The 14,577-nt window shown below is 48.3% G+C and overlaps 1 protein-coding gene across 5 annotated transcripts in view; it reads right to left on the bottom strand.

Annotated features, from left to right (window-relative positions):
• Window positions 1-14,577, bottom strand: part of RUNX1 (RUNX family transcription factor 1) — a 267,280-nt gene that overhangs the window by 92,551 nt on the left and 160,152 nt on the right. For 2 of the 5 annotated variants that reach the window (XM_069567170.1, XM_069567148.1), the window contains exons 3-4: window positions 7,077-7,115; window positions 962-1,215 (exon numbers count right to left, since the gene is read on the bottom strand). In XM_069567170.1, coding sequence (XP_069423271.1) covers window positions 962-1,215; window positions 7,077-7,115 — 293 coding nt within the window. Of the gene's footprint in view, window positions 1-961; window positions 2,658-7,076; window positions 7,116-14,577 lie in introns of those variants that run through there. The other 3 variants (XM_069567180.1, XM_069567187.1, XM_069567159.1) reach the window with 2 other exon arrangements.

Raw genomic sequence — 14,577 nt, forward strand, 5'->3', positions numbered from 1 at the left:
CTCTGTTTGCTGCCAGGGGTGGTGGGACGGTTGTTTAAAAACGCCCGGGGTTGTTTATATAGCCCCTTTGAAGGCCAAGGTTTTTCAAGACAGCTGAAAGCTAGCGCAAGATGAGGGGTGAAAAGTGAACGCGGACCTCTGAAGCTAAAAGGCTGAAGTTTCCTGGTCCACGTCGCCGCCCCCCTCCCCTCAAACAGCAAAGCAGGCGGATGAGACCCCCAGGCTCACGGCAGCCCGCCTTGCCTCCTTTAGCTGACCCGGGGCTTCAGGCTAGGTGAGCCGGCGATAACGTTCAGGAGGGTTCCCAGAAAAGAAACAGGATTCACTACTTGCGGCTTCTGGCAGGAATAGGCTAGAAGCTCAAAACAAAACAACAACCAAAAACACCCCTCAGAAAACTTTTGCAAATTTAACAGAGTCCGCCTTGGACTTTGAACTTGCTAATTTCTACAGTGCAGTTAAAGAGGGGGTGGACGTGGGGAAAAGCCATGAGAGTTTTCCTTGTCAAGTTTCTTTTCCTGGATCCAAAGGTATATCAGAGTATCTCGATTTTATTTCCTGATGCCTTCCTCAGAAGGGCTGGGTTCCGGCCGGGTTATAACTTTTCCTACTTTGGATCAAAGCGAAGGACCGATGCCCGGGGAGGAGGTCCCGCCGGCCCTCCGTGGACTTCTTTGGGGGGGGGGGCACCCTGAATTTTTTCAACCATCCCCCGGAGGCCGCGGCGGCCTACTGAAGCGGGACCCCTCCACCATCGCCCCCCCGCCCCCAGCCCAACCGAGGGTAGCCACGGCAACGCAGCATCCCCCGTGTGCGCAGCGCAGAGGGATGGACCACGGGCCTCCGCGCCGGCCCCTTTCTAGAACCCGGCCCCGCCTGCCTGGCCACGGCCCTCCCCGATCGCCCCGGCGATCGACCGGCCTCTGCCTGTCCTCCCGCCACCCGCTCCGGCCCGAGTTACCTTGAAAGCGATGGGCAGGGTCTTGTTGCAGCGCCAGTGCGTGGGCAGCACGGAGCAGAGGAAGTTGGGGCTGTCGGTGCGCACCAGCTCGCCCGGGTGGTCGGCCAGCACCTCCACCATGCTGCGGTCGCCGCTCCTCAGCTTGCCGGCTAGGGCGGCGCCGGCGTCCGGGGCGCCCAGCGGCAGCGCCTCGCTCATCTTGCCCGGGCTCAGCGCGGTGGAAGGCGGCGTGAAGCGGCGGCTCGTGCTGGCATCTACAGGGATACGCATCACAACAAGCCGATTGAGTTAGGACCCTGCAAACAGCTCCTAACAAACGGCGAAAGGGGCGCGGATCTTCAGCAAGCAGCTCCCGGGAGACCAACATACAAGTTCAGGGACCTTTATTGCTGCAAGGTGGCTGGGGGAGAGGGGGAGACTAAGTTACGAACAGTCCAGGAAGGCGGAAAAAGTTCTAGTTCTGACAATCGGCCTCAGCTCAGACCCGGGCACCGACCGCTTAGTGCTTTGAAAAGTGGGCGACCAGAATCCAAAGTCAAGGGCCAAGGGACCCTATCTTCTGAGTTTTGCTTTGAGAGTTTGAAGGTTCAGTCTTTGGCTGTTACAGAAGTACCCGGAGGCAAAAATTCCCATACACTTCCTAAACTATTTATGCGGAGAGCAGAAGGACCAGCAAATATAGGACTTGGACGTTCCAGTAGTTAATTGCCTGTCAGTTCTTCTTTTTTTTTTTTTTCCCCCAGGTGAGTTTTGTCTAAAGTCCAAACAACAGAAAATATACGAGTGTCTTCAAATACGGCGCCACTTTTTATTCATGCAAAACTGGCTTCGGTCCTCAAAAGCGAGAGCTGAGACTTCCAAAAGGCCCTGCTTCTAATGTATGTGCACATATATATAAACATATACATATGCTCTACTTCATAAAATATTTACAATACAATCTGTAGAGAAATTAAACACAACAGAAACCCATTAATGTTCGCTGCACGTTTTTTTTTTTTTTCTTCTCTAAGTAGCCTTGAGAATCAGCTTCAGTAGTTGAAGGGCTGGGCTAGAAGGACTTGTCATGTTTTCAATAAATTCTGGCAAAATGCTCAGTTCAGAAAATTCAAGCTTTATCAAAGAAAAAGCTGATCTTAAAAAAAAAATCCAAGTCGATGATATTCAGGGTTCAGCTCTCCACATTTGAGAACTCGGGTTTGGGGATGTTGGTTAAGTTTGTGGCTGATCCTGTGGTTTGGTGGGAGGTGAGCTGCAGCGGAGTCAGACGCACGCAGGCACGCACTCTTCGGGAGCCAGCCGCCGTCTACATCGACTCCGGTGAGTCAGCCCCGACTTGGGCAGTAGCAAGACGAGCTTCCTCCAACGTCGCCCCAGCGCCGGCCGGGTGAACTGCCCGGACGCGCCAATTTACCCACACACCGCGGAACCGCAGCAGGTGGAGCGGGCCCTGGCGAGAAAGGCTCCGCAGCGCAGATCGCAACAGACGGGGCGGCTCGAGTTACACAAGCACGCACACTCTGCCACGCACACGCGCCACTTCACCACTCGCCACGAAGCCCGGCGCACTCTCTCCCGCTGTTGTCAAAGGACACAACCGGAGAAAAGTTCACACCCAGGAAAGAAATGGAACCATCCAGCCAAGAAACCAGTTCATTCAAAAGTAGGAAAAGGCAAAAACAACAACAAAATCCTCCCCCACACACAATTCAAAATCGAAGTTCCAACGCGGTTCTATGAAAAACGGCAAAGACTGACTTTCTTCTGGCGTCCCCAGTATCCCCAGCAAGAGATGCCTGCCGGCTCAGGGCCGGGCAGCGTGGTGCCCTGGCTGGGTCCGGCCGCGGGGCGCTCGTCCCGCCTGCGCCCGCTGGCTCTATGAATGAGAGTGCCTGGAAATGAACGTGCTTTTACTGTAAGCCCGGCCCGAGGAATTCCATTCCCTCAGCTCGTTTGCATAGGGGCGGCTGCCGGCCAATCACAGGCCTTTCCGGTATCAGGCAGGGCGCGGCTCGGTGCCGCGGGCTCCTGGAATTGGCCCGCGCGCCCCCGCCGCCGCCGCGCGCTACTGTACGCGGCCAGGGTGGAGAGTCCACCGCCAGCCAGTGCGGAGGCCACGCCGCGCTCCCCGCATCCACATACCCGCACCAGACATTCGCTCGAGACCGCCATTCCGGTGCGGACGGCGGCGGCTTTGCACACTCGTGGGCTTGCGCGGCCGGCAGTCAGTCAGCCCGCCCGCCCCGGGGGGCTGCCGTGAGCGGCCGCGCCAGGGGCGGCCGTGGTTCGGAGACCCAGGAGGTGGAGCAGAAGGCCGGTCGGCCTGGAGGGACTGGGGCCGCGCGCTGAGCCGCAAATGGTCCGGGATCAGAGTCTGTCGGAGAGAAGCATCCGCGAGCCATGGAGATAGATGAAGCGGCCGCCGCTAGGCTCCCGAGACCTGGGGGCCGGGGGGCCCCAAGGCCTCCACTTTCCCGGCATGGATGGGACTCGCCGCGAGGGGGCCGGGAAGGGCCGAGGGCCCAGCCCGGGGAGCCGCTCGGCGCCGGTTGGCAGCCGCGGCGAAGTGGCGCTGATTCATTTACTGAGACCAGACGGTGGTCGGTCTCCACGACCTGCTTTTTGTGTTGAGTTTTCTTTCTGGGTTTGTTTTCTTGGTGTTTTTCGCTGCGTCTTGACGCGGCGCGCCTCGTTCAGGTGGAGTTGAGCTTAGCGGCCAGCGAAGGAGTTCCGTAGTTCAGAACCCGCCCCCCCCCACCCCCCGCCCCAAGAACAAGCGACTGGAAAGCCTCCGGGCGGGGTTCCCCCGCGGGGCCCAGGTTGTTCGCGCCCCGCACCCACCTCCAGCTCCCCGGAAACGGCCCCTGGGCTCCGCTCCCCGCCCGCGCGCGCGCGCGCGCCAGCCGCCCCGGGAGCTGAAGCCACCCCGGCTCTGCGCGCGGGCGGGAACATGCTCCCCGCTCCCGTCCCAGCGGCGCCGCGGGCATTTTCGCGGAGCTTAGAGGGGCCCCGGATCCCCCCGCCCCACGCCACCGCCCGGCCGCGGGGCTCTCCCAGCTACACTCCGCGAGGAGTCCACTGGGTCCCTCCCTCGGGGGGAGGGCGCTCATCCACTCTCCCCCTCGCCTGGCACGGAGCCCTCCACGTCGACTTCGCCCGCCCCCGCCCCCGGGTGGGGGACCCTCCCTTCCCACTCCCCGCCTTGGTTCCCCCTGCCGATGCGCGATTTGGGGGTGCCGGACCGCTGCCGCCGCCGCCGCCGCTCCGGCTTCCCCAGGGCTCCAGCGCCAAGGGGCCTGCCAGAGGCGGGGGCCGTGGCGGGGCCAGGCCACGGAGGCCTTTCCGGGCGCCGCGGCCGCTTCCCTCGCCCCAGGCCCTGAGAGGCTGGGCGGCTCGGCGCGGGCGCCAGGGGGCAGCAGGCGCCCGGCGCCCGGCCCGCGAGCCGGGGAACGCCCCCGACGGCGCGGCTGTAGCTCCGTCCTTCTGGCGGCCTTTGGGTCTCCGGTAGGAACTTCAGCTGGGGAAGAAGCGAAAGGAGAAACGGCGACCGGATCCTGCCTGCGCGGCCCCGTTCCGCCCCCCGCCCCGCTATCCCAACGGCCGGGAGGGCAGCAGGGGAACCTTCGCGCAGGGGTCCGGGCTGTCCCGACCCGCGCGTATCGGGGTCTTTTTTTCCCGAAATCCCTTGGCCGTCCCCACCATCGGCTGGTCCCAAGCAGTAGGGGCTGGGGGCGTCCCTGGCTCCCTGCGGCAGGCCCCCTGCTTCCTGCCCCGCATCTCGCCTGGTGCGCCCGTCCCCTCGCTCCTCTCGCTCCGAGAAACCTGGGACATTCCGGAACTTCCAGTATTCAGCTGTATTTTGTTTAATGGGTCTGAGGGTTGAGGGGAGTCTCAGAAAACGCCCTTGTATTTTTCTTTAAAAGTGATTTTTGAAGAAGCCTCATTTCAAACATTGCAGGTGTAAAGACCCCCCCCCCCCAACAGTCTTCTCTCCACCCGGGCCGAGCGATCCCAAATAGCGAGCAGTCCCCAGACAATCCCCAGACAACCCCCAACCCCCCGCCCCGCCACACACACCCCGTCTGCGCCGGAGCCCCGGGGCCACACAGTCTCTCTTCTGCGCCCGGGCTCGACGCTGCCCGCTCTAGAGGCGAGTTCGGGCTGAGTGAAATCTTTCTGCTTGGGCTCGAGTGTATTTCCTCAGGAGCCGATCAAGTGCATCCCCATAGACCCCCTAGGACCGGGTCTGGGGTGACTCGAGTGTGGTGTAGGCAAAAATGGGCTCTGCCTCGGAGGATGTAGCGGTCGGGGGGTGGGGGATAAGCCGCCTGCTCGGAAAGCTCAGAGAAAGCTCCATTGGGGCTGCGACCGTTTGCCTGAAACCCTCAACCGTGCGAAGGGCCGCGGGCGCCCCACGCAACGCGGTCTTCCAGGTGGGGATCAGGTTTCCTTAGTAAGAGAAGAGGATTAGCGATAGATGCTCCCGGTTCAGACGCTGTTTAGCTCAGAATCTCAACCAGTAAAGCCCGAGTTCGAACTCCAACAAGGACAGTAGCAGCAGGGAAAGCTGCTGCTGATTTTATTTGAGTGGGGCCGCCGGGCATTTGGGGTTCTCAGGACCTTGCGCAGGCTGTAACTGCGCTAACGGGGTGCACGCTTGAAACCCAGCAATAAAACACACCGCCCCTCCTTATCGAGGAACTAAAATGAATGGAAAGCTGGCAGCCTGGGACTCAACTAAGAGAGTATCGCGAACCCCTTAATCTATGGGGCTTTGTACATATAGCGTATGGAGTTGGATGTACTCTTTTTCCATCAGGAGCGCTCATTTAAGGGGCTATATAGAATTTCCCTTCCCTTGCTTCTCTAAGAGAAAAGGAAAGGAAACATTTCTGTATACACTCGTAGTGTTCCCCTGGAATAATACTAATATTTGCTTTTGTCATAACACAGTGCAAAAATTACAACGAAGCAATATGTTGGGCGGATGGATGCTGTGTGACAGTTTCTTCCAAATTTTGCTGCATGGGGGAAATTTCCAAAAGGCTCCTAGTTGATTGAATGAAATGTGAGTTCTCACAGTGAATTGAAAAATCAGTATTTACTTAGCTGGAAGGGGAAAATAAAACAATTTCACTGGAAAACAGCTTATTGACATTTTTTTTCTACAACTTTAAGTAAATATATAATGATGGGGGTCTCAGAAAACATTTAAATATTACACATTTTTTACTCTTTCAAAACGCTCTCAAAAATAAGAATCTCAACCATTCTCTTAAAATCCCCTCTGTAATATATTTCTAAAATTACATTCCTAAAAATGCAACATTTCTAAAAGAATTATTTCTGTTTTCAGTGACCATTTTAATGAAAATAAAAAGCAGAGAATGTATTTTGCTAGAGGTGGACCACATTAGTTGGTACTAATGGCACAGGGAATGAGAACAATTTTAATGGAGACTAACATACATGTAAATGTATGTATAATACACATTGTCCGGTTTTCAACATTGGAATTTAAATAATTAAACATCCCTTTCTCCCTGTGGATTTGAGATGATTTCACTTTTGAAATATAATTACTTTGGGGGACCAGGTTCCTTCGTTTTTTCACTACATTCTTCCTCTGTGTGAATGTTTCCATGGGATCCTGTGGTTGATATATGACTATTTCACTAACTTTGTAAATCAGTTTACAATTCACAAGTAACAAACTGAGAAAGAATTTAAATTAATCTTTTTAAAAGTTAAGGATGCTTAGTAAGCATTTTGCTCATAAAAATTTTACATTAGCACTGCTATAGCAAAAGTAATAAAGTTATAACACATAGAAGCCAAGCTTTTTTTTTTAGAGAGAGTGAGTTGTATAGAGTCATTTAATAACAGCACAACGCACCTGTGGTAAACGCTGTAGAACCGAGGGTATCATTTAAGGTTTCATTGGAATGTTTTATATGTTTGACATTTACAATATGGAAAACAGCTTTTAAATATTTTTGAATCAGCAAAAAAAAAAGTCTTGATTATTTGGGTTAATAGAGATACATGTATAAAATGTCATATATATGCACATGTGAATATGCATGTAAAGAATATAATTTGGAATCTAACATACCGTGAACGTCTCTAGATGGATTCATTCCGTGAACACATTCTGAAAGAGTAGAAAATAGGAAAATAAAAATAATTGTGTGAATATATTGACAGCAAACACCAAATTTACTGAAGTTGATTAATTGTAGTTGGAACCAATGCCAGTGTGAAAACTAAATCCCCTCTCTCATTTTTTTGGGAGCTTGTTGCCTCTCACACTCTTTAGCACTGGAGATTTTTATAGCATATTGTCCAGCTTTGGGTCAAAAATAACTTAAAATAGTAAATCATCATATAAAAAAATGAACTGTTACATATGCGTATGGTTTTTAGGTACCTTCTACCAATGCCTCCCATTGCTAGCTAATACTGAGGTCTTTATCATTCATAGAATCACCTCTTTTAAGCTCTATATGGGATGCAAATGTGATTTATTTCATGAATGTTAAAAATACATTTGGATAATGTAGGGATGGATCACAATTCAAAGTGAAAACCAAACCCAAAGGGGAAAGGTGAGGGGGTATAAATTAGGAGTTTGGGATTAACACATACACACTATAAGATACAAAATAGATAATCAATAGGAACCTACTGTATAGCATATGGAACTCTAGTCAATATTCTGTAATAACCTATACGGGAAAGGAATCTGAAAAAGAATGGATATATGCGAATGTGTAACTGAATCACTCTGTTGTATACCTGAAACTAACACAACATTGTAAACCAACTATACACCAATGTAGAATAAAAATAAAAATTAAATTAAATTAAAAAAAACTATTGTAGGTAAGGAAAAACAAACAACAAAAGCTCCCAAACCCTAACTTAATATAAAAACATTTAAAAAATCTGTGACATACTAGACGCTAAATGCAAAAAAGTAAAAATATGAATAGTTTTCAAAGTGATAAAGATAACAATTTGGAATATGTCTTCTAAAAGAAACTAGTAGACAAACATTATAATCATTTACTTCCAATGATGAGATATTTTAGAAGTATTTTCTTCCCACTTGATTTCCTTTCTTTCCCTTTGCTAGGAGGGCAGATTGCTTATACTGAAAGCTTTCATTCTTAAAGTGACAGATGATATCAGTTGTTACTGAAAATAATTTTCATGATAATTGCCACATATGGATCACTTACTATATACTCCTGCATGTACAGTTACAGGTAAAGTCACAGGTAAATCCATTAAGTAAAGCCATATGAAGCTATTTCTCTTTCCCTTGAATATCTACGTATAATGTTCTGAATTTGAAATGATTTCATCAGCCTTGTTATGGATAATGGTCAGAACTGAGTGATTAACATGGAGGAAACAGCATTTTTCAAAGCCTTAAGATCTGAACATTTCAAATACTGCAGACCTAGAGATTTCAACTCCACTGCACAATATTAGTATAATATTGCTTAAATAAAACCTTTAAGAAAGGAGGTAATTATTTCAGATTTCCAGATGCTGTTTAAATAGGCAGGAGAACAAGATTTTCAGCTCCTTAGTTTTATGGTTTTGCTAAGCGAAAAGGGCAACTTAAATAATAAGGGGTTTTGAAGGACTGCCCTGTGATGAAAAAATGAAAGGAATTAAGTATGTATAGTCTCAAAGGAGGCTTCCCTGGTGGCTCAGCTTTAAAGAATCCACCTGCCAATGCAGGAGACATGGGTTCGATCCCTGGTTTAGGAAGATACCCTGGAGAAGGAAATTGTAATCCGATAAAGTATTCTTGCCTGGGAAATCCCATGGACAGAAGAGCCTGACAGCTAGAGTCCTTAGGGTTGCAAAGAGCTGGACATGACTTAGCAACTAAACAACAACAAAATTCTCAAAAGAGCCTTCTTAAAGACACATACACACAAAATTGTGGTTTACAAGTACATAAAGTGACTCCATAAATTTTTTTTAAAAACGGAGCAGAGAAAGTGTTATTTGCACTAATCAATGCTAAGGCAGAAAATAACAAATACACCCTGAAGTTAGTAAATTTAGTTTTAATAGGTGTGGGGGTCAGCGGAAATTCACAGCAGTAAGATTGACCAGACAGCTGAGTTTATGCTAAAGAGACCTAACAGAATTAACCACCCTGGAAATTCTCTCCTGAGACCCTGAGAAGCCTTTCCATGTCTGAGACTGAGAAATAGGAGAAGCAGAGTGGAAAGGCAAGTGTTTTGTCTACACACCTAATATTTCAGTGATTCTGAGAGAAGAGCCAAGATTTTTTTTTTTTTTAACCTAAAAACAAGGGCAGAAGTGAGAGGATATTGAAAGGTGTGCAGCGGTCTGTTGAGAGCTTTTTTTGTTTGTCCTGTGTCAGTAGCTTCAAGGAGACAGCATGCATCATTAAGTTGGGGGGTTAGAGGGGAGAAAGAGGAGGTGGGTGTCTGTACCTGAAGTCACACCTGTAGGAATTTGAAATCATTTGCCCAAGGAGTTGTTAATGATGCTAGAACCTGAACTGTAAGAGAAGACAGGTCCTGGGTATTCACAACAGTGAGAGCTGACTACCTTGCCCGATTTATTCCTTGCAACAACACCATTCCCATTCCCATTTTACAGACCAGAAAGCTTACAGTTGGAGAATTTAGGAAATCTGCCCAAAGTTACTTCACTCTTGATCTCTGTGGACACGTGCGCATTCTCATCCCCACATCTGGGTCTACATACGTGATGAGCTATGTTTCTTTTTGACCACAACTATGTATTTTTATCAGTGTCCTTTTTAGCCTTCTGAATGATTAAACTCTGATCTCATCTTTGACTTTTATCCTCCCTTGTCTCAAGGTCTCCATCAGAAAATAGCCCTGAAATTCTTTGCTGAGCAGAATCACCAAGTATTTAGGATTCATATCCCGAGGTTATTTTTGGCCATCTACAAAGTCTGAGAGTGAGTCAAGGTCCCTTTGGCCAATAAGTGGGAGCCGTGGAGTATCAAGCTGCTGATGAACAAGTGTGTAAAGTCCAGGAAGCTGGAGGAAGGACGCACAGGAATTGACACCACCTGGTGGGCTTTGAAAAGACCCACTTCTTGGTTAGAGATGATATTGATTTGACTCTTGGAGGCCGTGTAGATTTTCACCAGGTGGTCAGTAAGGCTTGGGGGTGCCTGGGGGGTTGGGAGAGAAGCCTTTCCAAGCAGAAGGATGAGCATGAGAGAGGCACGGATGAAGTTACGACACAGACTCAGAATAGTTGGGGTGTAAGTTGGGGATCAGGTTGGGGTGTGGCAGCTTGTAGGTGACACAATTTGTTGCAGTAGGTGTGGCAGTTTGTAGGCAGACACAAACACAGACAGGTCAGAGGCAGCTTACACAATCTAAAGCAACCTGAACTTCAGTGTGAGGGCAGCGGGTTCTCTCAGAGCCTGGAAATCTGGGAAATAACACGGTGGAGACGTATTTTAGGAGAATAAATCTATCAGGGGTGGATAGGTGAATTAGACGGAGTAGAGAAGGAGCAGATGAGCTATAACCTTGCCAAGCAAGACTTGTGAGCATTTAGGTGAAAAAAATGGGGACACAAAAGGAGGGACTGAAGTGAGGGAGAGGGAGGGATCTTCCCTCATTTCCCGCCCTTGTGCCATTAGGAGCAGTCAGGACCAGTGCCGATGGGTTGAAGGTGGACGTCAGCAATCATCTTGGAATGGACAGGACAAGATGCTGGTAGAACAAACAGGAGGAACAAGTGTTACGTAAGCTGCGAAGTTGGTGCTAATTTGCTAGTTTGGCCGCAATAGGAAAGCAGCACACCAAGCACGCCTTCCCCTCCTCTTATTGTTTTGGGGAGACACTGCCTGCGTCCTTATGAGCCTCTGTTTCTGGGGTTCAGGGGCAGGAAGCCACATACCTGAGTCCCTGTTCTCCAAAAGTCCTGTCTGTGATAAGGCTGATAGTTTGACGTCTGTCTGCTCCGCTTGTTTTCCTGCCTCACAGTTGGTTCTGGATCATGGGAGGACAAGGATGTCTTGTATTGGCCTCCCTCAAGCCAACCCTGTAACTGTCTCATTCTCTTCTGATTTCACCCTCAGCCCCACACAAACACATAACCACTAAGGTCTGAACACTTTGCCAGGGAGGTTCCCTCCTTTTCAAATCCTAGACAGCCCCGTGTAAGCAATGTGTACCCTAAGCCCCTGGGGACCAGGTCAAGGGCAGACTCCGATTCAGTAGGTTTGGGGGTGGGGTGGTGACTGAGGTCCTGTATTCCCAGCAAGCTCTCTGTGATGCTGCTGCTCCTGGTTCAAGGACCGCACTCAGAGCTGGCAAGGCCAGCTGCTTAGTATCCAGCAAAAACGGTGCCCAGCACCCACTAGGATGCAGTGTTGAAAAGGTGTTTGTAAACAAATTGCAAATCAATGTGAAATCTCTCTCCGATTGGACTTTTGAAATGAATGTGATGGACTGAATGTCTGCGTCTGCTCTGCCACCAAACTCATATGTTGAAGCCCTAAAGCCTAATGTAATGGTCTTAACAGGTAAGGCCTTTAGGAGGTCATCTGGTTTAAATGAGGTCATGTGGGTGGGGTGCTCATGATGGACTTAGTGCCCTTGTAAGCAGAGACTGGAGCCTTTCTCTGTCCCTCTCCCTGTCATATAAGCACACAGCAAGAAGGCAGCCAAGTATTAATACAAGCCAGGAAGAAAGTTCTCACCAGAACCCAACCATGCTGGCATTCTGATCATGGACTTCCAGCTGCCAGAACTGTAAGAAATAATTTTCTGTTGTGTAAGCCACCCAGTCTATAGTATTTTGTTACAGCAGCTGGAGTTGCCCAAGGCAATCATGATTATTGGAGCTCCCTTTGATCAGTGCATCAAACTTCACACTAAAGTCTTTACGTGCATTATTCCATTTAGCTTTCTAGCAGTAAACAGTCCACCATTATTCCCTTCATTTTACAGATGAAGAAACTGAGATGCAGTTATTGGCCAGTTTGCCCCTAGATTGTCAGTCATAGCCAGCCAGTTCAACCACCTTGCAAGAGTCACATCATTATGTCATTGTCATTCAAACTTCTTTACTAGTTCTTGACAATTTGTCTTTAAATCCTGTGGGCATCTCTCTTATTCTAGAGCAGCACTGTCCACTAGAAATGTAATATGAGCCATATATGGAATGTAAAATTTTCTAATAACCACATGAAAAAAGTAAAGAGAAATGGGTGAAAGTAATTTTAAGAATAAATTTAACTTCAGGTCAGTTTAGTTCAGTTGCTCAGTCGTGTCCAAGTCTTTGCGACCCCATGAATCACAGTACGACAGGCCTCCCTATCCATCACCATCTCCCAGAGTTCACTCAAATTCATGTCCATCAAGTAAGTGATGCCATCCAACCATCTCATCCTCGGTCATCCCCTTCTCCTCCTGCTCCCAATCCCTCCCAGAATCAGAGTCTTTTCCAATGAGTCAACTCTTTGCATTAGGTGGCCAAAGCACTGGAGTTTCAGCTTTAGCATCATTCCTTCCAAAGGACACCCAGGGCTGATCTCCTTCAGAATGGACTGGTTGGATCTCCTTGCAGTCCAAGGGACTCTCAAGAGTCTTCTCCAACACCACACTTCAAAAGCATCAGTTCTTCGGCGCTCAGCTTTGTTCACAGTCCAACTCTCACATCCATACATGACCATTGGAAAAACCATAGCCTTGACTAGACGGACCTTTGTTGGCAAAGTAATGTCTCTGCTTTTCAATATGCTATCTAGGTTGGTCATAAGTTTCCTTCCAAGGAGTAAGCGTCTTTTAATTTCATGGCTGCAATATCATCTGCAGGGATTTTGGAGCCCAAAAAAATAAAGTCTGACACTGTTTCCACTGTTTCCCCATCTATTTCCCATGAAGTGATGGGCCTGGATACCATGATATTCGTTTTCTGAATGTTGAGCTTTAAGCCAACTTTTTCACTCTCCTCTTTCACTTTCATCAAGAGGCTTTTTAGTTCCTCTTCACTTTCTGCCATAAGGATGGTGTCATCTGCATATCTGAGGTTATTGATATTTCTCCCGGCAATCTTGATTCCAGCTTGTGCTTCTTCCAGCCCAGCGTTTCTCATGATGTACTCTGCATAGAAGTTAAATAAGCAGGGTGACAATATACAGCCTTGACATACTCCTTTTCCTATTTGGAACCAGTTTGTTGTTCCATGCCCAGTTCTAACTGTTGCTTCCTGACCTGCGTACAAGTTTCTCAAGAGGCAGGTCAGGTGGTCTGGTATTCCCATCTCTTTCAGAATTTTCCACAGTTTATTGTGATCCACATAGTCAAAGGCTTTGGCATAGTCAATAAAGCAGAAATAGATGTTTTTCTGGAACCCTTTTGCTTTTTCCACAATCCAGCAGATGTTGGCAATTGATCTCTGGTTCCTCTGCCTTTTCTAAAGCCAGCTTAAACATCTGGAATTTCCCGGTTCACATATTGCTGAAGCCTGGCTTGGAGAATTTTGAGCATTACTTTACTAGCGTGTGAGATGAGTGCAATTGTGCGGTACTTTGAGCATTTTTGGCATTGCCTTTCTTTGGGATTGGAGTGAAAACTGACCTTTTCCAGTCCTGTGGCCACTGCTGAGTTTTCCAAATGTGCTGGCATATTGAGTGCAGCACTTTCACAGCATCATCTTTCAGGATTTGAAATAGCTCAACTGGAATTCCATCACCTCCACTAGCTTTGTTGGTAGTGATGATTTCTAAGGCCCACTTGACTTCACATTCCAGGATGTCTGGCTCTGGGTGAGTGATCACACCATCATGATTATCTGGGTCGTGAAGATCTTTTTTGTACAGTTATTCTGTGTCAGCCCAAACAATTTCAACATGTAATCAATATTAACATTGTTCATAAGATATTTTACATTATTTTTCTTTTAGTAAGTTTTCAAATTCCTTATGTATTTTGTATTCACAGTGTATCTCAGTTCAGTCTAGCTGTGTTTCAAGCCCTCAAATTTCACAAGGCTAGTGGCTGCTATCTTAGACTGTGCAGTTAAAGGGTGACCACTCAAACACAACTCCCTCTGAAGAGCAGTTTTGCTGCTATTCCGCTTGTGCTCAAGCGAGCCCTGTTTATAACCTGCTATTAGCAGAGGCTATTAAGTAATGCATCTTTCTGGACTCATGTTTTCCCTCCAAGCTGTCCTGAAGTGAAGTTCAGAATTTTATTACAGCATCACTTGATTGGCTGTGTCATAAGGACACACACATACACAGTGAAAACAACTAAGTTGCAAAGGTTAGGGGCCGCTGTCATTGCCACGAATGCATTTTCACAGCCATCGATGAGCTACCGGTGTACCTCATGCATCCCTTGTTTCCACTTAAGTTTACCAGCCGCTGATGGCACAGCCTATACAATATGCTTTGGCTTCTTTGACTTTGAAAGAATACTACTAAAGAATCTCTTGACCCTTTCTTTTCCAACATCCTTATGTTCTATGAAATTCGTACAGGCAACATGTATTAGAACAAGAGGTTTTATGTTGACCAGCCCATGACTTCAAAACAGAACTGCAAAGTGATTGAGGGGTAGCCT

This window comes from Ovis canadensis, chromosome 1 (assembly GCF_042477335.2).
Source record: "Ovis canadensis isolate MfBH-ARS-UI-01 breed Bighorn chromosome 1, ARS-UI_OviCan_v2, whole genome shotgun sequence".
Taxonomy (NCBI): Eukaryota; Metazoa; Chordata; class Mammalia; order Artiodactyla; family Bovidae; genus Ovis; species Ovis canadensis.